Raw genomic sequence first — 22,741 nt, 5'->3', positions numbered from 1 at the left:
TTCACAGTTTTACTGCGCCATTCCAGAGGTATCGTGTTTAGCAACATATGTTGGTAGATATAGACGGTCCTTAGCACTCCTACTAGTTCTATTTCTATGAACTAAGTTAGGCGTAACATCACGGTACCATTAATAACAGAAGGGAAGAATATCCGTCATTAGGTTTCCCTATTCCCATTAATAACCATAGACCTATTCCCTTTTGATTCTCGTTCCAGAGAGGCCCACAAGGTGTCGTTCAATCGGGTGCGCATGCGCAAGCGTGGTTGGAACCCTCTACCCCTCTACCTCTAGCCATATGCTCTAGCAAGCAGCTGTAGGGACAGTTTGTATGTCACCAAGTTGAAATGATGTCACAAAAGCTAGAAGGCTACGAGTTTTGGTCTAAGACGTTGAAGAGTGCCAAGTACATTGTGGCACCGATGGTGGATCAAAGTGAATTGGCCTGGCGACTTCTTAGCAGACGCCATGGAGCTCACCTGTGCTACACACCAATGCTGCATGCCAGCGTGTTCATCAAAGATCCCAAGTACAGAAAAGAAAGTATGACCACTTGCGAAGAAGACAAGCCTCTAATAGTACAAGTAAGTATCATCAATTGTTAGTTCTCGCTCTACAGACCAGTAACTTTGCAGTTTTGTGCCAACGACCCCGAGATTCTGTACGAAGCATGTCAAATGGTTGTGGACCAGTGTTGTGCAGTTGACTTGAATCTTGGATGTCCACAAGCAATTGCTAGAGCTGGCCATTACGGTGCTTTTCTACAGGACGAATGGGAGTTGCTTCGTTCCATGGGTACGTCACTCACCTAGTACTTGCACTTGCCTTGTATTAAGGCACGTTTTTCTTGGCAGTCAGCAAAATTCACAAAGAGCTTGCAATACCAATTACTTGCAAGGTTCGTGTATTCCCTGATATCGAGAGGACAGTACAGTATGCACAAATGCTGGAGTCCGCAGGATGCCAGGTTCGTCTATTGTTTCTAATCAATTTCTGTTCATCTAATTTGTTTCTGGTTCCGTAGTTATTGACTGTTCATGGGCGGACCAGAGATCAGAAGGGACGTTACACGGGTTTGGCAGATTGGGATTATATCAAAGCAGTAAAGTATGTGTTGTCTATGTCTAAACATAATGATAATGAATTTCTCTTTTCCAGGCAAAACGTGAAAATACCAGTCTTTGCCAATGGGAATATACAATACTTGGAAGACGTAGAGCGGTGTCTTGGAGAAACTGGTGTCGATGGCGTCATGTCGGCTGGTCAGTGACAAATTTGAGTGCTGGTCAGTGTTAAGAATTTGACCTCCACAGAAGGTAATCTGCACAACCCGGCCATATTTACCGGCAGGAGTCCTCCAGTTTGGGAAATGGCCCTGGAGTATGTTGCCCTGGTACGGACGTACCCCTGCCCCACGTCCTATGTTCGAGGACACCTCTTTAAACTCTTCCATCATTGGCAAGTATTATTATTCTTCAAAATTATTCTCTAATGATGAATTTAGTTACTTTCAGTATGACGATGCCAGAACATGTGGATCTTCGAGAAAAATTAGCAAAGGCCAGTGACTTGGACGAGTTCCAAGGGATTGCGGAGGAACTGAGAAAGCGCCACAGGGTACCTTTTGCCTCCTAAGCAGAAATTGTTGATGACACGTGCCATTTTTCCCACAGTCAATTGTATGGCAGCCTGATCCAGAATCTCCACAAGCCAAGTTGCCGCCGTGGATCTGTCAACCATACGTTCGTCCAAGGTAAGGCAGTTGAGATGATGGTAGTCTGGGATTAATTTTGACAATCAGCCCCGAAGTGACACTGATGACAAAGCGGGACCTCAAGATGGAACACCGAAAGCTACTGGAATTAATGGAAACTTTAAAGCAGCCACCAGACATGGACTTGTATAGCTTGTCCAAGAAACAACTGAAACGTCTTCGAAGAAATCCAAAGAAGGCTTTTGCAACCAAGGAGGTCTTCCAGCATTGCAGTGCATGCCCTAATCCCAAGGTCACGAGACTTTTAAATGTGTTAAACGTTTATTGCATGCAACACGTGTTTGTCTCTTGTAGGGACTAAAGTGCATTTTTGATTTATGCAAGCCGTGCTGTCGACAGAAGGCGCAGGACTTGCTGGATAATTGCAGTGGTATGTACGAGAAAAGTAAATCTCTCCCATTACATAGAAATTGTTGTTTCTCTTGCAGGACATGGCCTTTTTTTCAAACCGAGAGAGCCACAGTTGACATGACAGTTCTGGCCAACTGCATTGACTGTATTTACAGTCATAGAATGTATTACAAAGAGCTCCCCTTTCTGCAGGAAGTTTTGTCACTCATTAATTCAGCAGCTCAAGTACTAGACAGAAAGGGCAAAATACTTGCATCATGTCTGACCTTGACAGGCTAAAATGGTCTCTTTCCAAGGGGGAAAGAAAAGTGGCCCATCGTACCCAATAAGGGTAAAAAGTAATTGAAAGAGTCTGGGATCGCAATTACTCTATGCTGGCACATTCAACTAACGGGATGTGTAAAGTCTCACAACATTTACTTTCCATCATGGCAGCAAATAAATGATTCTTAACGGATATAACATGATGCCTGTCCCCAACAGACTGTCACAGAATTGCAACCGTAGAAAATATCTAGCCTATTCAAGGGCTCAAGCCTGGGTTATTCCAGAATACAGGACAACAAACTTCTCTCTAGGACTTCTCTTTTTGCTGAATAATATTTACATTGATTTTGTATTTGACTACATTCACTCAAGTTGATCCTGTTTTTCTTTCCTTTCTGATGCGTTTCTTTGCTGTATAAAATGCATGGGGAGCAGATGCCCCATCAAGTCACTGTTGCTATTTTTCTGCAAAATTAAAGTCCCACGAAGTAAGTGACACCTCCAAGAACACTGGAGTGCAGAATCAACGTACCGTGAAATATTCCGCAAATGTGCTTCTATCCCGCAGGGTCATAACCTTTGCATATACCATTTATTTTTAAATTTTTTATTCGATAGACCCACATTTCGCGAAGTGGATATAAATTTCTGCTGGTAACTGGGTGAAATCACATTTTTCGTCCACTTTTGAGCATCGCATCTCTGCACCCTCGAATCCTAACCACAAAATATACTTGCTGGTTGTCCACCTCATTCTGGACTGACTCTGCGGGATAATTTCAGTTTCTCACGGGAGCCAGGTTTTCTGTAAAAGCGCATTCTATCTTCTTTTCATCATTATGCGGAATACAATTTTATCTCGTGGTGAGGAACTATGAAAAAATTGGCTATGTTCACGAAGCATTCGCACAAAAACCCAAACTGGTTTGAACAAAAAACCTAAGCTTTTTCACAATATAATGCTTACTACTGAGGATAGAACGCTTGAAAGTGGAGCAAGTCCTGCCCTCCAGAAGCGACGACGACTACTTCGATTCTGATGCACCGAAGTGTGTCTTGAAGCTCAGATATTCCATGAAACAAAATATTCCGATGGAATCTTGAGACGTATTGCAAACGAAAATAGAGATGTCTGATAGTCCTCGTGTACAGGGGAAAGTTGCCTACTTTTATTACATTTATATCCTCCAAAACACATTCCTAACTGCTGTTAACTTGGTTCATAGTCTTGGTGCCCTCCGATTTGCTTCTTGCACCAGACGTGAGACACCCTCATACAGGCCTCACAGAGGACCATTCATGCCGGTTGGTCACAGTCTGCTGGAAGATGCGTCCCTCTGGCCGATGGAATCACATTCACCTCTTTGGAGCACAAATTCACGCACGGTGCCTTAACTTACAGCTGGTTCCTGTTGATGATACCATCCGATATGTAGACGAGAGAAAAGAGGCCATATTGTCGCTCATGGTTACTAAACTAAGAGTAGATGTTATCACCACACAAGTGAACAGCCACAAGTAATTACGCTGCCAGTAGTGGCCTTGGTTTGGCAAAGTGTCTTGGAGAAACATTTTTCTCAACTGATGATCCTTTGATGAACGATGCCCTTCTTAATAAGGGCATCGGCTTCCCAAACTTTGTTCTCTGCACTCATTTCCAAAATTTTCAACTTTTGCATTCCCGAAATAAACTTGCTTCTTCGTTGGAGTCTCTATACATAACTCCCGTATGGAGACAACGACCACAAGCTCAAAGTTTGCGCTCAACTGACGAGAACTCGTCTCATTGTGTACAACTCTGTCAGTTAGTCTCAAAAATGCTGTAGCCAATTTGGGAGACTCTGAATTGCATTGCCACCAGCACTGCGATTCCCCTTCATCATAGGTAGGCATTGCTTTCGTCATGTGCCAACACTCAAGCTCTCCAACATTGCATTTTGCGTGGCATTTCACCGATGCTTCATCATGTTCTGGGAGGTCATACGTGGTTGCTTACGCTCAACCAGTGAAAAGTCACTTGTATTTCTTCTGTTTGGGGAATGCCATCTGCTGCAACCTCCAGCCATGCATGGTGATGCCACCAACAGACTGTCTAATTTTTCGGCTTTTAATGGAAAATGAGAGAACAGCTCAAGGGCCAAAATTTTCCGGGTCCGTACTATCGGGAACAAAATACGGGAGAGTTGGCAGGTGTTCTCACTTTTGTTTGGGCTTTGCACACTACAGGTAAGAGTGGTAGAAATGTGTCCAGCCCCAATCTACGCTCGTGCCTTGTCGATTACATGTTTTGTTGCTCCGGGAATAAGGCGCGTCACTTCTCTCTCAGGTAGCAATGTCAGAAGCTGGTATCTCTGTTGCTGTGGTGCACATTTTTCCAAGGCTTTTTTAGTTGCTGGAGGCCATGGCGGAATGACATCGATGTCCGGAGATAAAATTTGCCGATTAATCTGATCTGAACGTAGTTAGGATCAGGTGAGATAAAACCCCCTTGTCCAGCTCAGAAACATGTAGAGTCATGCTGTTTTGAAATTGGCTTTCTGTAGCGATGGTCATAGTCCTCACTGTAGACATATGAACACTGAGTGCCTGCTGCAGTGCAAAAGATGCACCTCTGGCTAATCAAAACTATATTATGTGGCAGCAGACAGAGATCAAGATAAACTACAGAAATGTACGTAGAATGAGAAAGGGCGAAGCACACTTACTGATGGGCTGTATAAGCAGCAACAGGAAAACATTCCATTAAAATTTTGCCCAGTCTCCTGCAGAAATTTATATCCACTTGCTTGGAAAATGTGGCACAAACAAAAAGAATTTGCCCTACTTATACAGTAAGCCAATCTCAATAGTGCTAAATCACACAGGAAGACACAAAGGAAAATCCTGGTTATCCTTGAATGGATCCTCTTTCATTTCATGTCATGTCATGTCAGAAGGAGACCACACCGATGGAAACCATTTAAAATCCTAGAATTTATTTACATAATTATGCCTAGTTATATGAAATTTAGTACAGATACTTCTCATGAAAGAATTACAACAAAACTTCATTATAAAGTAGTCAACATTTCTTTAAAGATGTAATACTGAGTGAGGAATTTCACGCTTCTGCATAGTAAATGGCACATCCAATTTTTGTGTTTTCTTTTTCTCCTTCCAAGCACAGATACTATGCCCATCAACTTGCATAGTGTCCCGCTAAGTTTAACAAAAATATCCCTACAATTTTCAGCCTAGTATGAATGACTATGTACAAGATTTATAAATATGAAATGGCATTAAATTATCGGCATAAAAGAAGGGTTACATGGAGGTGAGCAGCTTAAATATCCGATAGGACAAAAACGTCTTCCCCCACATTTTTAACCCAAAATTCTGCTTTACCACAATTGGTTACTTACATCAACTACTATTACAACTACCTTTGGTGACAACTATTATGGAATCCAACAAGATTACAGCATTCTTTCTTTCTGGATTGGAGCCACCCAAGTGAAAATCTTTTAATTAAATGATTTTTCGTAACGCACACATTGAAGCACCAATGCACATGCACATACATTTCTCACACTTTGTCAAAAATATTTTCCACAACTTGTGCGCTTGTTCTTGGATTGACGGGGAATTTAAGAGATTTTAATACAGTACAATTTTTCTTTCATCATCCTACAAACGTGTTTCTTTCCCCGAAATTTGTTAGGTTCTAGATGTGACAATTTTCTCTTCAAAACATGCACACATTATTTACATTGTGTCTGAATAAAATTGCCTCTGCCTATGTACAGGTCTTTTTAAGAGTGACGCAAAAATATCAAACGTGAAAGAGTCAAATATTTACACTAAAAATGCAGTTATTTCAAATTCCTAGATTGGTCGCCATTTTGGAAACGCTTTATCCCAAGAAACAAGCTTCTCTCTACCGTCTTTTTATGAGATGCGAGCTTAATCGCAACATAAATGACAAATAATAACTGCGACATTAATTAACAGTAGTTAACATAGACTCTTTGGAAACTCATTTTCTGAGAGCTCCTCGAAATAACTCGCATTTACTCCAACGTCTTCACGATCGTCTTAATCGTCTTACATCCGAGTAAACGCTAAAACAATGTTCTTTCTACAACACAAAATACGCATATAACAAATGCATTCTTTCAATCTGGGCAGCGAATACATATATATTATTATTATTAGCAACATAAATGCGTGGTCCCAAAAGCATTCCGATTTCTCTGCAACTAGAAACACGAAAATCAAAATCCTTCATATGAGGGTAATTCAACTGTGCGGGAACAGAAAAGCCTAACAATATTAAAATGTGCCTAGAAGAAAATGCTCCCCCGTCATGTATTTTCCCTAAGAAAAAACTTTCTAGGAAAACTTGAGCCAATTAAAACTTACGCTACCACTTGAGAGGGAAAATATATAGGGGGAACAATGGGGTCCTACCAGTAGGGACCCTCAGAGCTTCGTACTGTATGTCGCTCCATTGAGCTTGCCAACTGAAAGGCACAAAAGACACTTAAAATGGGGGGGCTAAAAGGCTAAAGGGTACCTTCTCAATGGCATCCATATCCGATCGCAGCTGTTCCTGCATTTGCCTAAGTTGTGACGGGGGCAACTTCTCAAGCTCTTGAACTCTCAGGGAGCCAATGACTCGATTACTGGCCATGGCTTCTATTTCTTTCTGGAGCATCGCCACTTGAGCTAAAGCCTTGACAATCATGAGTCAATCAATCACTCATCCAATGACTCTCATTGGAGGAATACCTCATCTCTTTGGTGCTCTGCCATCTTTTCTCTACGATGTGCATCTTCAGCTTCACGTTTCCAAGCTTCACACAACTGAAAGAAAGAGCGCTATTTTATTACCTAACCTAACCTAACCTAACCTAACGCACTTACAGCACGTGCTTGCACGAGACCCTCTTCCCAGGACATCTTGGCATGACTCTCCCAGGGGTGGTGACCCCCAGATGGTGAGGAAAGACCAAAATCGTACATGGGTGGGAATCCACCATGCTGGAACTTGCCAGAGAAGGAACCCGAGTGACCATAAAATGCCATTGCAGTCTGTGTGCAGATATTCAAACCATCAACACACACACATAGAGAGATAAGCTTTTTTTGAGAAAGATAAGCTACTTTGTCCATGGGATGTTCCACTGCCATAGGCATTGTGAGGCTCCCCAGCGGTGGTGACAAGTTAGAAAGACGTCGTCCTCCTCCACCCGGAATGTTAACCGGTGCCGAACTTCCTAACAGACCTGCAACCGAGTATATCAATCAATCAATTGGACAATATGAATCTCAACAATTATACGCACCAGAATTTGTTAGGCCTTGTGTGAGAGACGATGTCACCGGGTTAGAGTCCAATTCTTTGTCTAATGATGCCTCTACATTGATGTCATCTAAACTGAGGTCATCCAATGCATTACCTAGATAAAAAGGTGCCATTGACAGGGGGAAAAATTGTCAAATTCTACTCTAAACTCACCTACAACAGATTCTACAGTATTGGTAGAATGGTAAAATGATGCGGACGCAGACGAGGAAAGGTGCATAGGAGGTGTCGTACCCATCCAAGGATCTTGTCTAGACTTTTCCACGGATTCCCCATCGTCCAGCGACTTGAGCTGTTTCCGTATGCTCGCCTGAAACCAAAGTTTCACAACTATGGGTCTGTCAACTTTTACAACCCGCTACACTGAGCCTAAGAATGCTAGTACGAGTATCTGGACATAAAATTAAGGAACATTCTACCTTCAGGAACAGTCATACAAAATATTTCTCTCTCCTTCCATGCTCCTTCAAAGAGGGGGAAGAAGAATCAGAGAAAGGACTCCAATGAAATGGAATCTTGATCCTGCAGATTTGCCACGTTCTTTGCCGTCAAAAGCTTCTTCACTTCTTTAGTATATTAACCCGAGCTGTTCTTGAAGGTTCTAGGATAGCTTCAGTCATTTAGCTCTGATGAGCCTTTCTTCAAGTAGGAATCAATCTTTGTGCTTCACACTTTTTGGGACTGAACCTGTTGTACATTACAAGAGTTTAGGCGCATTTCTTTGCACGTCTTCGTACCCACCCACCAACACTGCTGCCCGTCATTCCATTGAGCAGGTTACGTTTCAGGTCGGCATTAAATGCTTTTACTATCATACCTAAATTTCTCCCTTAGTCTCTTCCACAATGTCTCACCTATAATGACCAACTCAAAACAAACTTCAGTCCTATGGAAATCTCCAACAGGTATAACAAACAACTTCCTCACAAATGTCATTAGCCCTGGCGTATCTCGCCTCTTTTGGATGTTACGTCAACTCTAGCTTTCCTACCGCACTTGTTACTTGTGGCATGCACAAAGAAGCGAAAGGAATAAATTTGGACACAAAAGTGGCCACGATTAACAAACTTTCCAAAGGCTCAAAGAATGTTGACTCAGAAAATCCTTACACTAATTCTGCAAGATATCCAATACTTCACAAAAAATGGCTAATTCTGAAGAAAACAGCAGGTTCAATGAGACACCATAATAACTGACAAAAAAAAAAAAAAAAAAAAACTTGTCACTGTTACGCAAGACTCCAATTTACGATAGCAACGTAATGTAGTCTCAAAGAGCTTGCAAGACAGTTGATGCAAGATCTTAGAAGATGTAAACTGAAAATCAAAGGTGAAGTACTCTTTCTGAAGTCTTGGTGGTAACCAACTACGAGGGGCATTCAAGTCAAACCGGGGCTTTGTCTCCTGAGTGTACAAATGGCTCCCGCTACTTCTTTTTCATCATTTTCACACGCCTCCGCGTTCACCACGTGGGGGTCCAAAGTTTGTGCAAAACACGTGTTAGACAAGATGGCCGACAACGAGGTGAGTGCACACGTCGAACAGTGAACTGTCACAAAATTTCTCGTGAATGAAGGCGTAAAGTCATCTGAAATCCACAGAAGACTTCACGTCCGGTATGGCCACGATACACTTAGCCGCAGCAAAGCGTTTGAGTGGTGCAAACGGTTCCGAGACGGCCGTGCATCAGTGCAGGACGATCCCGGCCGGGGCGGCTCAGAGCCCAGTGTCAGAGTGATCCTCAAGGACCGACGGATAACATGTCTCGAACTGGCTTGAAAGACGGACCTTTCTGCGGGAACGTTGAACACTATCATTCATGAACACCTCCAGTTTCGGAAATCATCACCAAAGGAGTCCTCCTCCTACAGGACGATGCACGCCCGCATACCGCGCATCTCACGACAGGCACCTTACAGGAACTTGGCTGGGAGTTGCTGCCACTAAAGGCATTCCTTGGGGGCCGCCACTTCAGCTGCGACGACGAGGTCAAGAATGCGTTCCAATCATGGCTGCTACGCGTCAGTAAGCATTGCTACGCTGCTGGCATCCAAGGCCTTGTGAAACACTGGGACAAGTGCATTAGTGCAGTTGGAGATTACGTCGAAAAATAAAACTAATTTCTCGCCTGTAAGTTCATTTCACTTTTGCGAAAAACGAAAAGTCCCGGTTTGACTTGAACGCTCCTCATTCAATATGTTGAACGTACCAACATTTTTTCATGTATATTGCACGGAATAGTTGCACCGAGGTCAAGCATCTCTATGGACTTGGCTATAATTTATCCTTACGAAGCCCCATGAAAAGTACTGGCCAGGCAGAAGGTCCAACACTGGATGACTGCCAATTACCACATGCAAGTGGCAGCAGATTTATGTGGCAAAGCCAACGTTTCCGAGGTACAGCCCACATTAGTAGGATTAACTTTCGGATGACCAAGAGACAATGCCATTGCGTCCACCCAGTATCACAATGGTGGAGGCTGCGTGGTTTTGTACATGGGAAGGCACAGCCCACTTTAGAGCAATTGCGGCCACAATCTACGAACAAACCAAAATACCAGAGTACCTCCTGTCCAGAGTTTTCACCAAGCTAACATTTCTTACCATTTCCGCACGTAACAAACACATTTGAGAAAAATGCGATTCTTTGTTACATTGACAATTTTGTTATACAGTGGAGAGCACTTATACTGCAGCTCTTTCCGACCCTCAATATTCTTCCCACAGAACATAATATTGCTAAGGCCTTGGGTTTTTCGTGGAATTCATCGTTTGGCACGGAATCCCTCATTTTTAGGTGTGTGCGGATATTCCAAATCTCCAATTCGAATAATATATCAGTCACTCGAAGTATTTCATTCGCGAATCGAATACCCAATATTCGGATGTCCGAATATCAGACTATTCGCAGAATATGAACGACACCTCCCAAAAGTGGGCTTCACCTGACGCTTCCCTGCATGAGGTGAAGCCTGCTTTACAGACTTGCCCACATTGCAGGACCAACACAGACAGATTGTAGCTTCGTTAGCCCCCAGTTTATCGCGCATACTTTGCCTGAGGAAGGGGTAGCGTCCCTCCCGTGTGCAGTTTTGTGGTGGCTGAGGGGGATTTTGATTTGACGTCCTTTAAATACTCTTAAATAATGCGCCCAGAAACAAAACGGGTGCCCCGTAACTTCCATAGGGCACGTATTGTAAGCTCCCTCCTACAATCTTCCTATAAACTCTGTAGATGGTGAAAGACCTTTCAGCAGGTATAAAATGATTCCAGGCGACATTGTTTGTCAGAGGAGAACACAAGATATCATGTATGTAATGCTGAGCCACAACGGTGCTTGGAATCTGTAATCTTATAAAATAATTTTTGTTCCCACATTATCCGAGAAAATGAAGTGTTTCCCATTTCAAGCAGCCGTTCACTGCTTGCCGCGGAAAATCGCGGAATTTACCAATCAGTGCCGCAGAATTGTGAATTTGGCGCAGCCAAAAACCCTTAAATACCGCTTATAATGCTCCATCCCAACACAGGATACCAGTTATACCGAGAGTAGTTACCGGGAGGATCCTTCTCAAAGTAGGTGAAGAACCGAGTTCCTTGCATCCATCAGGACCATCGTTTCTGTTACCACCCAGGGTGAGGGTGTCCGAGAGAGCTCCCAACAGCTTCTCTTTGCATTATCTCACCTGTCTTAGTGATGCCATCTGTGACGCGATCAATGCGCAAGACTGCCAGCGAACAGCCATCTGGGACTCTGATGATGATTGGGTGTCCAGCAAAGAGGCGATACATTGTTGAGGACGCAAGAGTGCGAGACATGGTCAGGGAACGTTCTTCGCGTACCTTTCAGTCTCTTTCACAACATGGGGTAACACTCTCGGCCTAAAAATGGGACGTAACTTGACGCGGTCTCCACCGCAAGTTGGTTACAAGTAGGTTTACCCGTATTAGAAAAGAATACTCCCTTTTGGGATAGCACTATCTATCCCAGGAAAAGAAAGAGATTAACCCAAATGGAGCAACCCCATTGATGTTAAATTCCACTCGTGTAAGTTCTCGCACCTCTCTGTCTTCCCTCTCAGATCCTGGGGCCTTGGGATACATGGGCAAGGATTCCGATGACTGATTGGTGGACGAGCTGTAGGAACGCGGCCGACCAATAGGAGTTGGCAGAGGCTGATTGCCATTGTCATTTCCCTGCATAATTAAAGTAAAGAATCACCGGGAAAAACGTCAATCAAACGCACCTGATGATGGTGATGAAGATGATCAGAGATATGGTGATGGTGGCCAGAATCGGAGAATAGATTATCCGACTTGTTACTTTGTGTCTGCGTGCAGGAAGACGCCGCCTTTTTGTAAAACACGAAAAAAGTGTCCAAAACGTTACCTGGTGATTGGGCAGAGCATTGGACAAAATGGCTGCCAGATTGGTTGAGTGGTCCGGACCCATGTCTCTGACGGCAGAAATTTCTTCTGCAATCCAAGAGTGTTAAGAGAGACACGAGATCAGGTCCATCTACTCACTTTCTACGTGCGCAAAGGCGCAAAAAGGACCCCGAGGGCAGTAATTAGTTTGCTGCATGTCGTTGCACTTTGTCGACTTGTAGATCTGCACAGAGAATAAAGTAGGAGGAGGAGGAGTAAGAGAAGAAGGGTGAGAGAAATACGCACCTCTGGGTGGAATTGTTGCTCCGTTCGAGTGTGACAATAGGAGCAGCCATCACCGTTATCGCAGTTGACAGGGTCTCCCCATTCGTCACCTTGCTTTACATTAGGGCATGGTGTTGACCTGAACATTCAATCTCTCCATGTTATACTGTGTCAATCAGTCATCAAAAGCCACTCTCTGTGAAATAAGCTCCACTTCGAAATGCCTATTCTACTGCTCCCAAGCAAACCACCGAGAGCGCCACACTTGCTATGAAATCCCCATAAACTTAGTCAAGAATTGCATCAAGTCCTCCCCACCCAAGCTCAAACTGCGCAACGTGTGAGAAGCCAAGAAATTGTTCAAGGAGCATTCTTATGGCAGCATTGAGCTGGAAATTGCTCAGCGCGCTCTTAACGCTGCAACATCATTTTAGTTGTTTCCGTGCTCAATTTGTCCCTGTACTTTCACAGTGGCTCCAATATTTATTTCGGGTTTCTCGTTCCGACTATTTGACAGTCTACTACGAGCGTTAGTGACGTCATATGACCAATTACGGCAACACAGCACAGAAACGTGGTTTAAAAAATTAGAGAAAGAGTGATACTGATTAGTGATATTGCTTCTGCTGGGGCAGGTCTTATCACTTTACTATTGCCTGGCAGCAACAGGCATGCAACAAACTAGTAAGCAATTTTCACTCATCAGACAACGCGTGTCAGGAACAGCGAACCTGTACTCGTGCTGCCCCCTGCAGAGGGGCTCAGCTGCTTCTAGTGGCACAAGTGGATGATGTTACAGGGTGTAGCAAGGTTGGTGCAATTGACGCACCAATCGCATTCATGTCTCCACACTGGATAGGAATTACGTGTCCAGTCACGAAACAGGCAAATGTTATTTGATTTTTGTAATACCCGTTATAAAAGCTGCCTTTTCTCGCTACAGATCAGTCATGCCAGACTGTGGCAGATATACCTACTTTTCCCTCTCCCCAATGAACAAGCGACTCTCTTCACCGTGTCATAGCTTGGGCCCAATTCTTTTTTTTTTCTGTTCAGGGGCCGCCACTTCGGCACCCCTCGTCTAGGGACACGTCACAACATAAAGGACACGTCAGAACGGCACAAGACGACAGTGTAGGGGCCGCAATAGTGGGAGATGAGCACCTCGGCAAGGCACAGTGTCGTTTCAAAAGTAGAGTTTTCACCCAGGATAAGCGCAACTTGCAGTAGCAGCTCTACGAGAAAAAGATGCTAAATCGAGGGTTTTCGAGAACTTTGAAACACTCCATTGTTTTCCAGACCTCGAAAATGGCATTTTCAAATTCCAGGGTATTCGAGAGTTTCAAGGACAAGTGGGAACCATGGTAAGGATATGCATCAATATGTCATAAATGACAGTTACTGCGAAGAACAGTCAATCAAACTCCTTTTAAACGAAAATACCCCTACCACCAAGTTGTTCCTGTCAAACGACTGCTGAGCCAATGGCTGTGTTAAGTGTGCGCTCCTTTTCACTAAACGGTATCACTCCTTTTCCGGAGCATGGCGCTCCAGCTTGTAAGTCAAAGCGCATAGGTGCTGCTCTGGCTCTGTGACGCATGGCGGATGCCTGAGATACACGCTCGTGGCTCTGAAAGACCGTTTAGTAGAGACACCAGAGTATGAGGGACAGAGTACACCGAGAGGGTAGAACTGCTACTTAACGCATCCGATGTTTTGTACATTCCTTTTGGACAAATATATCGGAATAGTGAAGCAATTTTTTGGTCCTCCTCCGCCATGTTTTGAACCCTCTGAACGAAGCTACTTGATCCTTCTAGGATCCCCCCCGGAGGTCAATGTCAATGTGCGTACAACTTTATGTAGTCATCCCTATGTGACATTCAGTGTGATACGAAATAATGGTCACCTACCTATATTTGTACTTCTTGGGACTCCTGCGCTTATCTCTGCTGTTATGATACTGTGGGCAGGCATAACCCTGGCGACAGAGCCTCGGAGGCCTCTTGCAGGGCTCAGTCTTGTAGTTTGCCAGCACATAGTTTGTGTCTGCGAGAAGACGGCGTGTCAAAATTGCTTTTTTCTCCCCATTCCGGAGATACCTTGCCAGCGGGGATCCTCATTAAGCACATTGCGTTCCTTGTCCAGACTATTGGGTGGCAGTGTGCCGTTGCTGGCCTCATCTCCATCCATGCATGCCTGCAATTCTCTTGCATCATAAACGGGTCCTCGCAGATCATTCAGCCCATGGGCAAATGCGCAATGGGGACCATTCTTTACGCAGTATCCACGGGCATCCGTGTCGTACACACATATGCCGGTCTTGTAGTAGCGCAAGTGGTAGCGGCGTTCCGTGTCTCCCGCTGTTCGGTGCAGGAATTGACATCTGCGGGGAAAAGTTATTACACGAGTGCGGAAATTGTTCTACGAGGCATAGTCAATCTTTATCCCGAATAATTATGCCCTACATTATTATCGCGGCGAACATAAAAAGAACCTATCAGAAATGTTGGTCCTTTTCCTCATAAAAAAGGCTTTCTTTAATGTAACAGACAGCCACTCAACCTAAATATGCCCAAGAACGTTGTCCACAATATTTCACCCAAATACACTGACAGTTTGTACCAACTGGCTCAATTGTTTCTTCAGTGATACGATGACATTTGACTTCAATTTCTTGACATGCAAGGGCCACAGAACGTTTTTCAGGAATCCGAAAACTGGAATTAATGCGTTAAATTCTGATTTTTCCAATATGATATGGTTAGGCTATATATATTTTAAATGTCTAACCAGCGTGCCAGATAAAATCGTCAGAAATGTTGTGTCGGGTGTAAAAACGTGAATTAATAGAAAGATTCATTTACTAGCAGTTACTGTGGCCAGAATGGCGTCCTATCAACACGGCACTATGTTGACACTTTCAATCAGCTGGTTTTCCCTCCGATCATCGCGGGAAGAAAACAATGTAATTTCGAGAAGCATCTGAGGACGGAAAAAGAGAAAGTGTCTTTTTTTGAGTGAAATCGCACAGCAGAAACCTAGCATGGATTGGCTCCAAGTCGTTACGTCATCGTTCCCGCCAACATGGCGTGGCCAAACAATATGGCGGCCATTGTTTACAAGCGATTTCCGTACGCACATGTCACGCGTTTGAAACAATTGCGAGTGACACACAAAGCGAAAAACTGACGAAACCAAAGACATTTATGCGTAGATTGAAACGCGAGCCAAAACATGCCTTGGCAAATATGGAGCGTCAAGAAAGGTCACTAATTTGAAGGCGCAGCTGTAGCACATAACATGGCGATTGTTACTCACTCATCTCCTTCTGGACATATACCGCTTGTTTCGTCGTATTTTGTGCAATAAACATCCGGACTGTAGTTGAAAGTCCCATCACGAGCTCTTCTCACTGGTCTTCTACGCCGTTGATTCATAAAGTGCCAGTGAAAACATGTGAAGGGTTTATGTTGCGTGCACTTGTGTTGAAGGAACTGCGGACACTGCTCTACTCGGAACTCTTTGAGATACCTGTTGGGCAAAACAATGTCACGTATAAGAGTCAAAAGATTACAAAAGTAAATAAAGATTAGTCTTTTTCAACTTACGTGTAATGATTTGGCTTTTCTGGCTGATTCGATAATGCCAGCGGAGCTTTCGCCTCTGCCGTCGACGGCATTTTGGATACCTCCTCCTAGCGCGCGCATTCCGATTGCGCATGTGACGTCCATCACACGAGGACGCTCATTGGAGGAAACGGATCACGTGGACAAACTCAACATCACGTGGCCCGCTTTGTTTTGCGAGATGGAGACCTACGAGGTACATTTTAAGAGCAGACGATGATCGACACATTGGCGTTTCCGAGGGCGAAACTTTGTTGTGGGCCACAGTTCTTGCCGGGTGTCAGGTCAACATCTCATTTGGAGGAATTGAAACAAAAGTAATTTACAAATCGTGACTGAACACGTTTATTCCATGTTTGACAAAAGCTCTCAACTTTCTTGCTTCTCCAACTCTCAATGGCAATGATCAGGTTGCTCGCATTTTTTCTTCAATAATTGATTTCTGACGAAGTTTCTTGGCAGTCTTCTCGCGCATTTCTTGGTAGTGTTCCGCAAAAATGCTCTTGAGTGCCGGAAACAGCAAAGGCAGGGCCGGCAGATCCTGAGGGCTCACCTTCATGTAAATGGATAGTTGTTTTTTGGGGGGTAATTTTCGTGAAACGACCAGTATCTACGCTTTAAAAAAAATAAATCCCACCTTCATGTGGTCGAAGGCACAGCCTACTGTGCTGTGGAAACTCTCCGAGATGAGTGGCAGTTTGGCATAGCGCTGGCTGAAGTGGGTCAACAACGTGAATTTGGCTCCCATGCGGCGGCCAGCATCGATCGCTTCACTCGTGGTGCTGTCAAAGAAAGGACTAATTACATAAAGCGAGCAAAATTACACGAGTCACCTGTGCATCTTGATGGCTGCTTCGTCTGCCAAGTCGTCTTCCATGGTGGCTTCGTGTATGAGCAGGTCGCTTCCCTCTCCTGAAGCAGGGACCCCAAAAAGGTGGTGGCCATAATATTTGTATCGCCATCGCTTACCTGCCTGGATGAGGGTGTCACACGGCATGGTGTCCGCAGAGTAGGTCACCTTCCAACCTCCTTGCGTTGTCAGGGTAATTCCGTACGCGTGCTTGCAGTGTTTTACCAGAACTGTGCTTAGCTATGAAGCCAAAACAACCGTTTTGGCAATCGTACCAAAATCGTGCATCGATACTATAAACGATATGAAACGTATGCTCGGATTAAAGAATACGTCCGAGAGTTTATTTTAAACGCTTTCAGCTTAAACACTCTGAAATGTTGATTTTCATCCAAGGTGAAAACGCACTTACACTCTGGAGACCCCAACGAGTAAAAAGTGCTCTCTGCTCGTTGCTCACTTCAGCTCGATCCCAAAGCAAGCTGGCATTGTCCACGTACCTGCGTAAAAGCACAAAAAATGTGCTACAATACATTGTTCCGACGAGTACCTCGTGGTAATAGATAGATGTCCACGTTTCATGTTGGCAACTCAAAAAAGTTTCAACTGACGAGAAAAGATGCGAGACAGGCTCAAAGACACTGTGGTAGCGGCTGATCCAAGGCACTAGGAAACGTGGAGCTATCACGGTCAGGGGATGCCAAGGAAGGTCCAGTAGCTGGAGAGAAAGCTGTCGCTCTTTTAGGAGTTGCAGGAGACCCTGGTTTGAGAGATAGAAGAGTTAACGCTCAATTCCTTTCTTTTTTTAAACCTTAGTTGGTGACACGATGAATGTTAAGCATTAAATTTAAGTTAAGGGACCGTTGATCTCAGTTCAAATGTCTCCGTAATGCCTCAATATTAGAGATGGGACGTATCCACAATTTTCCAAATCTCAATTCAGGGAAGGTTCTGCAAATCCACGAATCTTTCGAATCCTTTCTTAAAAAAAACACTTCTAGTGAAAGGTGTTTTGAAGCAGAATTTGATGTATTCGTTTAATGAAAAACGAGTTAAATATACTACATATGAAAAAAATGGCTGGTGAAGATGATGCATAATGTAAGACTAGGGAACATACGCATAAACTTCTCCTTAAATGTAATTTATTTAACACGTTCTTCATCGACTACAGGACATACATAAACTCTGAATTCTTTCCCTAAAACTATGAAACAATCAAAGGCACAACCGTGTTACTTTGAACTTTACTTGTAAACAAACGAGAAAACGCAGCTAAAACTGTTAAATTAATGCAGATTTTGTTGATTTTAAAAAGAAACAAACAAACGTGGTTGAAGGATTCCAAAGAGTTTTGGGCACTGCCTAGGAATGGCTTATCCCTACTCAATATATTCTTAGAAACACGTACCAAGTGATGGTCAGCATGCATATGCGACACAAAGACGCAGCTCAACCGAGACAGGACTCTGTGAAATTCTTGTGAGCCATAAAAGCGGATCATCTGCTTGCTCGTTCCTTCACCACAATCCAGAAGGACTGAACTGTCCTCTCTGGAATGTACACTATGGAAATTAGTGGATCCCTAAGTCACATTCTAATGGAATAAAATCGGAAAGTAAATACATTAAGTGAGACAAGTTTTGAAATTGAGCCCATACTTGACATTGACAAGAATAGAGCTGACATTTCGTTCCTTTCCTGGAATGGCTGATGCAGTTCCAAGAAACACCACTTCTGGATACGATGGCACAGCTGAAACACCACCATTTCTATAGGCCTTATTCAAACTCCACGTATTTTATGTGTATGTGACAAAATTTTGCAAATACTTGCGCTTGCACATAAATTTGCTGGCATACTTTTTGTTGAGTCCAGGGCTCGCGTTGCTGCTTTCAGCTCAGAGAGTCTTTCTTCAAAATGTGGACTGCTGTGTGCCTCTCGGATGTACGCATCTGCATCTATTTTTATTGCGCTGTCCCTGAAAAATAATACGTTTGCCGACATTCACTCAGAGGAGACCACCGAGGAGACATTAACCTTTCCAGGCCATGGCAAGGTCGCAGACGGAACTTGGCCAGTGTTTCGCCAGGACATACGTTGAGCTCAGACAGCGTCTTCGGAGGCTGTCTTTGGACCTGGTGTTCGCAATCATTTCACTATTGAGCTAAAAATGTTGCGATGGATTTGAGTGTGCAGCAATCACACGTTTTTTAACTCAAAGAGAACCTGGGTGTTGTCAGCACCACAGAGTTCTCCAGATGGTGTTCATTCGTGCAAGAAAGGCCACACACCTCACTCTTGAGCAGAGGAAATATGTTGCAATTGAGGAGATGGAGACGGTGTTGGGCTCGGTGAATGGCAACACTGCTTTCTGGAGAGGAGTACTCGTTGAGAGCGAGGTGCACAGTACTTGCTGGAAACCTGGAGGAAGGAGCAACGTATAAGCCATCCTACGCCATAGGGGGCATTTTCGCTGAACTCTTCGAGTCCACAAAGGTTACGCGTGTCACGATAAAACAAAACCCAAAGTGAATAAGACACACTGGCGTTTCACAAAATTTAAATGTGAGCTGTCACAGCTAATGGACCAAGCAGTCTCGGGTCCATCAGGATGCGCATGTTTGTTTTATGTTATCTTTTCTCGTCTCCCAATCTCATCAAGCGTACACCAACTCGTTTTCATTTTACTTGCATCATATGTTCAGGACTATCCAAGCTGACAGGCATCAGGTGTCAGGGCGTGTTTCTAAAGATATGGTCTCGGCATTGTAACTTGCTACCGTTGAGGTGCTCTTGCACAACGGAACACGCAGTTCACCGCTACTCTAAATTGAATGGAAAATTGCCCCATACATGATGGAACTGAAAGTGGAATAAAGGTAATAAATAAGTACCTGCGAATCCACTGAACATAGAGCGGGTCCTCCATTATGGCCGAAGGAGTGAAGTGTACAACCACTTTGGCAGCATCCTCTGGAGCAGCAGCACTCAGTTGGTGCCTTTCAAACTCTCTTGCCTCCAGCAGACAATCCAGGTAGTCAACAGACGGAACCTCCAACACTTTGAGGAACCAAACGTTTTCTCACATTTATTGTCTCAGTGACAGTGTTCAAAAGGCCCGTACAAGCTATGGGTAAAAAGTTTCAACACTTTCTCAGAGCAGGGAGTGGACGTAAAATAATTGCGTAGCCAGGTTTGTAACAATTGGGATAAAAAGTTTCTAAACAAGAATACGCAATTTAACCCAAATAAATGTTGCAGCGTGGTAAAGCACCTGAGTCAGGGACAAAAAGGTGAAATCACGTCGAAATCTGCACAATTGAGAATAGATTGGCTCTCAGATGCACGTTTCGGGGCTATGTACTTAGGCAAGTAAGTAAACAGGTGGAAAAGGACGTGTGCATCTCCCAAAATAATGTTAACACAAGCGTACTACACCTACGCGCTGTCATCCTTTCTACATTTTTTTACTTGCGCATTATAGGAACGTGTGGGTGAAGCCTAACAAAACAGCATTCCCCGAAAAGTTCTCACCAATGAAGACGGGACCTGGCTCTTCCGCAGAGACGACGTCGGACGATTTCACCTGCGAGCACACTAACGGTTCACACTGATACCAGGTTTGGAAGATAAGATGAGATATAAACCTACAATATTCCCATTTGGAAGAGTTACGTCTTTGCCATTCTTCAGTTCCCCCAACAAGGGTCCGCTGCGTACAAAATATCTCCTCTACATAAATGGGGATTTGGATGAAATGGGAAATATTACTTACGGGGGAACTCCCATCTGGACACACCTGTCAAGCTGCAATTGGCCCGGTTTGCTGTGCAACTACCGGTAATTAACAGTAATTAAAAGGTTCAAATAATGACAAAAGCTTACTTTGCAGATGTACGCCACTACTATGGCAACGTCTTCGTCCCTTTTCAATCGTTTGGCTGAAACACAAATTTCTTTCTTGTACTAGATTCGTTTTAAGACAAAGTTAATATTTGCCATTTCATTATGGTAAATTACTGGAGGTGATTACTCAATATTCTTGGGCCCAGACAACGTAACGCTGTCCGTTCCTCAATGAGGATTTCAATTCATCCATATTCTTCTAGATAGGACGTCAACCAACATTGATACACCACAAAAAGTAACATCAAAGTACGAGAGTCAATCTTGCGAGCCACGTTTGGAAAATGCTTCAAATGAAAAGCCTTTCTCGTTCTTATTTGCTCGATGTCTTTGAAACTTTTAAGAGTTTTCTTTAAACGAGAAAAGGTGTCGTACCATTTGTGGCTTCTCTCGGAAACAGAGAAACATATTCGACTCTCATACAATTGTCCACGAATGCTCTGTCTGCAGGATTCCTCTTGGCTAGAACAGAAAATGTGGGAAATTAGTAATGGATACCACGCAATTAAATTAGATACCTAATTTCAGGTTTTCCATGACCATAAAACCTTTGGTCATTTCAAAAAGTTTTTCCTGCAAAGATTCAGTAAACTAACTTGCGAAGAAATGCGAGTTCCAAAAATGTACTCACAATATTCCTGGGACCATGAATGCATATTTCAGGGACTCCTATGTCCTGTATGGTCAACGCTAATCCTAAATGGCAGTTATTAACAATAATGTTCTCGTAACATGTACAACATTTACCTGGAAGACCTCCAATGTTGCTCCAATTAGAGTGAGTAAAGAATATGTGTTCTAATTTCGATAATTTCATCCTGAAATAAGCGAGAATAAGATATATACCAGCAAGTAGGTACTAAGATGGACAATACTTGCATAAGGTCAAAATTGGAATATGTCGTAATTGTTCGCGATCCTTGTTTGAAGAAGGATATCGCGCAACTTGAGCAAGTTCCAAGGAAGGCAGTAAGGTTTATTTTTGGCAAGTTTCGAAGGAGTGCTATCTCTATCAATGTGGCAGAATAACATCTCAACCTTACAGGCCCATAAAAAAAATTGCCGTTTCTCTCAAATGGCTTATTAGGTAAGGTAAAATTGAGAGTACTTTCAACAAGGCAAAGTTCATGGTTATTGACTTCCACTTTTGTATGGACTTTCTGTTAAATTTTTGTTATTGTGTCAATATGTTCTTGTTTCAAGTGCTTGGACGTAGCTTTTTTGTCAGTATGTCATTTTGCTCGTTGTCTGACGCTTGAGCTGATTTGTAGTTACTCGCTTTATTGAGGTAAGGTGCTTGGGCTACGGCTCGCAGTATGTTATAGTGTTGGTGAGAAGAAAAACATTACAACTTACTTATGCTCGTGAGCCAACCGTTGAGTTCCTTCGCCGCAGTTGAATAAATACCTGCGCAGAAAGAGAGATATAAGAGATATGAGCTATTAGTATTTTATAAATGAACTTACCTAGACTGATCGCTGCTGACATAGAGACTTTTTGGATTTCCCAGCGCTCCATTGCCCAATACCCAGAGCGTTATTTCTGCTGGTCGAGCTTGTTGAGCACCCTTCGCTTTGGCTTTCATTCGCTGTATTCTCAGTTCCTTTGCTGCTTTCGGTTCTTTCGGCATGTTTGCTATCATGCAAACTAAGTTCCCAAACTCATTCGACTCGCTTTTTGACGATAAACATCTTTCGGGTATGGATAACTCTATATTTAAATTCAAAGCACGTTTCAACAAATTCCTAAACATTAATTGATTGGGCTTTCTTCAACCCTGCTGTTACGTTGAACTTGTGTAATGCTCGCGAAAGATAGCTGACATGGGACGCGCCATATTGTATTTCATGCCCCCTGCGAAAAAAGGAAAGTAATTGATCGAAACATTAAAAAAAATAATAATAATAATAACGTGAGGAAATATTTTACGATGCGTGGCAGTGTGGCATATCTGAGAAAA

General features: G+C 43.5%; 3 protein-coding genes across 6 annotated transcripts; 1 reads left to right on the top strand and 2 right to left on the bottom strand.

The window, feature by feature from the left end:
- Positions 1 to 258: 258 nt before the first annotated feature.
- Positions 259 to 2,314, top strand: LOC135392202 (tRNA-dihydrouridine(16/17) synthase [NAD(P)(+)]-like). The gene is made up of 11 exons (XM_064622911.1): positions 259 to 584; positions 636 to 795; positions 855 to 967; positions 1,025 to 1,107; positions 1,159 to 1,262; positions 1,314 to 1,458; positions 1,515 to 1,617; positions 1,674 to 1,753; positions 1,802 to 2,006; positions 2,069 to 2,144; positions 2,203 to 2,314. The coding sequence occupies exons 1-11, from the start codon at positions 348 to 350 to the stop codon at positions 2,244 to 2,246; spliced, it is 1,350 nt and encodes a 449-aa protein (XP_064478981.1). The 5' UTR covers positions 259 to 347; the 3' UTR covers positions 2,247 to 2,314.
- Positions 2,315 to 5,343: 3,029 nt separating this feature from the next.
- Positions 5,344 to 16,186, bottom strand: LOC135392194 (RING finger protein unkempt-like). Of its 2 annotated transcripts, XM_064622895.1 has the most exons (16): positions 16,005 to 16,182; positions 15,715 to 15,927; positions 14,496 to 14,779; positions 14,307 to 14,442; positions 12,415 to 12,532; positions 12,268 to 12,352; positions 12,131 to 12,216; positions 11,988 to 12,071; positions 11,803 to 11,937; positions 7,893 to 8,049; positions 7,720 to 7,833; positions 7,538 to 7,659; positions 7,298 to 7,465; positions 7,163 to 7,237; positions 6,948 to 7,106; positions 5,344 to 6,894 (listed from the first exon to the last, which is right to left on the bottom strand). In XM_064622895.1, the coding sequence occupies exons 1-16, from the start codon at positions 16,073 to 16,075 to the stop codon at positions 6,838 to 6,840; spliced, it is 2,064 nt and encodes a 687-aa protein (XP_064478965.1). In that variant the 5' UTR covers positions 16,076 to 16,182; the 3' UTR covers positions 5,344 to 6,837. The 2 variants fall into 2 exon arrangements, with proteins under 2 accessions (XP_064478965.1, XP_064478966.1); XM_064622896.1 differs by lacking the exon at positions 11,988 to 12,071 and having other exon boundaries at positions 16,005 to 16,186.
- A 165-nt stretch (positions 16,187 to 16,351) lies between these two features.
- Positions 16,352 to 22,638, bottom strand: LOC135392192 (ribonuclease Z, mitochondrial-like). 3 transcript variants are annotated; one of them, XM_064622893.1, is made up of 22 exons: positions 22,248 to 22,638; positions 22,138 to 22,188; positions 21,529 to 21,599; positions 21,413 to 21,477; positions 21,300 to 21,354; positions 21,157 to 21,243; positions 20,761 to 20,816; positions 20,651 to 20,709; positions 20,527 to 20,587; positions 20,410 to 20,461; positions 19,770 to 19,935; positions 19,167 to 19,296; positions 18,913 to 19,010; positions 18,735 to 18,853; positions 18,534 to 18,627; positions 18,284 to 18,437; positions 17,484 to 17,632; positions 17,285 to 17,372; positions 16,992 to 17,112; positions 16,862 to 16,934; positions 16,660 to 16,804; positions 16,352 to 16,575 (listed from the first exon to the last, which is right to left on the bottom strand). In XM_064622893.1, exons 1-22 carry the CDS (start codon positions 22,532 to 22,534, stop codon positions 16,429 to 16,431), a joined length of 2,328 nt encoding a protein of 775 aa, XP_064478963.1. In that variant the 5' UTR covers positions 22,535 to 22,638; the 3' UTR covers positions 16,352 to 16,428. The 3 variants fall into 3 exon arrangements, with proteins under 3 accessions (XP_064478963.1, XP_064478962.1, XP_064478964.1); XM_064622892.1 differs by having other exon boundaries at positions 16,856 to 16,934; positions 22,248 to 22,636; XM_064622894.1 differs by having other exon boundaries at positions 16,856 to 16,934; positions 18,284 to 18,425; positions 22,248 to 22,635.
- Between the last annotated feature and the right edge of the window lie 103 nt (positions 22,639 to 22,741).

The sequence above is a fragment of the Ornithodoros turicata genome, chromosome 4 (assembly GCF_037126465.1).
Source record: "Ornithodoros turicata isolate Travis chromosome 4, ASM3712646v1, whole genome shotgun sequence".
NCBI classification, from domain to species: domain Eukaryota; kingdom Metazoa; phylum Arthropoda; class Arachnida; order Ixodida; family Argasidae; genus Ornithodoros; species Ornithodoros turicata.
The sequence above is the reverse complement of the archived record's forward strand: the minus strand, read 5'-3'. Positions and strand labels throughout refer to the sequence as shown.

Coding starts and splice junctions, on each gene's coding strand:
- LOC135392192 (XM_064622892.1), bottom strand. CDS start 22,534: ATGTTTAGGAATTTGTTGAAACGTGCTTTGAATTTAAATATAGAGTTA. Junction 19,011..19,166: donor TTCCTCTGCTCAAGAGTGAG/GTGTGTGGCCTT, acceptor TGCGAACACCAG/GTCCAAAGACAGCCTCCGAA. Junction 17,113..17,284: donor CTCGTTGGGGTCTCCAGAGT/GTAAGTGCGTTT, acceptor TTGGCTTCATAG/CTAAGCACAGTTCTGGTAAA.
- LOC135392194 (XM_064622895.1), bottom strand. CDS start 16,075: ATGCCGTCGACGGCAGAGGCGAAAGCTCCGCTGGCATTATCGAATCAG. Junction 7,238..7,297: donor GTCTCGTGCAAGCACGTGCT/GTAAGTGCGTTA, acceptor TCTTTCTTTCAG/TTGTGTGAAGCTTGGAAACG. Junction 6,895..6,947: donor ATATGGATGCCATTGAGAAG/GTACCCTTTAGC, acceptor TGTGCCTTTCAG/TTGGCAAGCTCAATGGAGCG.
- LOC135392202 (XM_064622911.1), top strand. CDS start 348: ATGATGTCACAAAAGCTAGAAGGCTACGAGTTTTGGTCTAAGACGTTG. Junction 1,459..1,514: donor TTTAAACTCTTCCATCATTG/GCAAGTATTATT, acceptor AGTTACTTTCAG/TATGACGATGCCAGAACATG. Junction 1,618..1,673: donor AACTGAGAAAGCGCCACAGG/GTACCTTTTGCC, acceptor TTTTTCCCACAG/TCAATTGTATGGCAGCCTGA.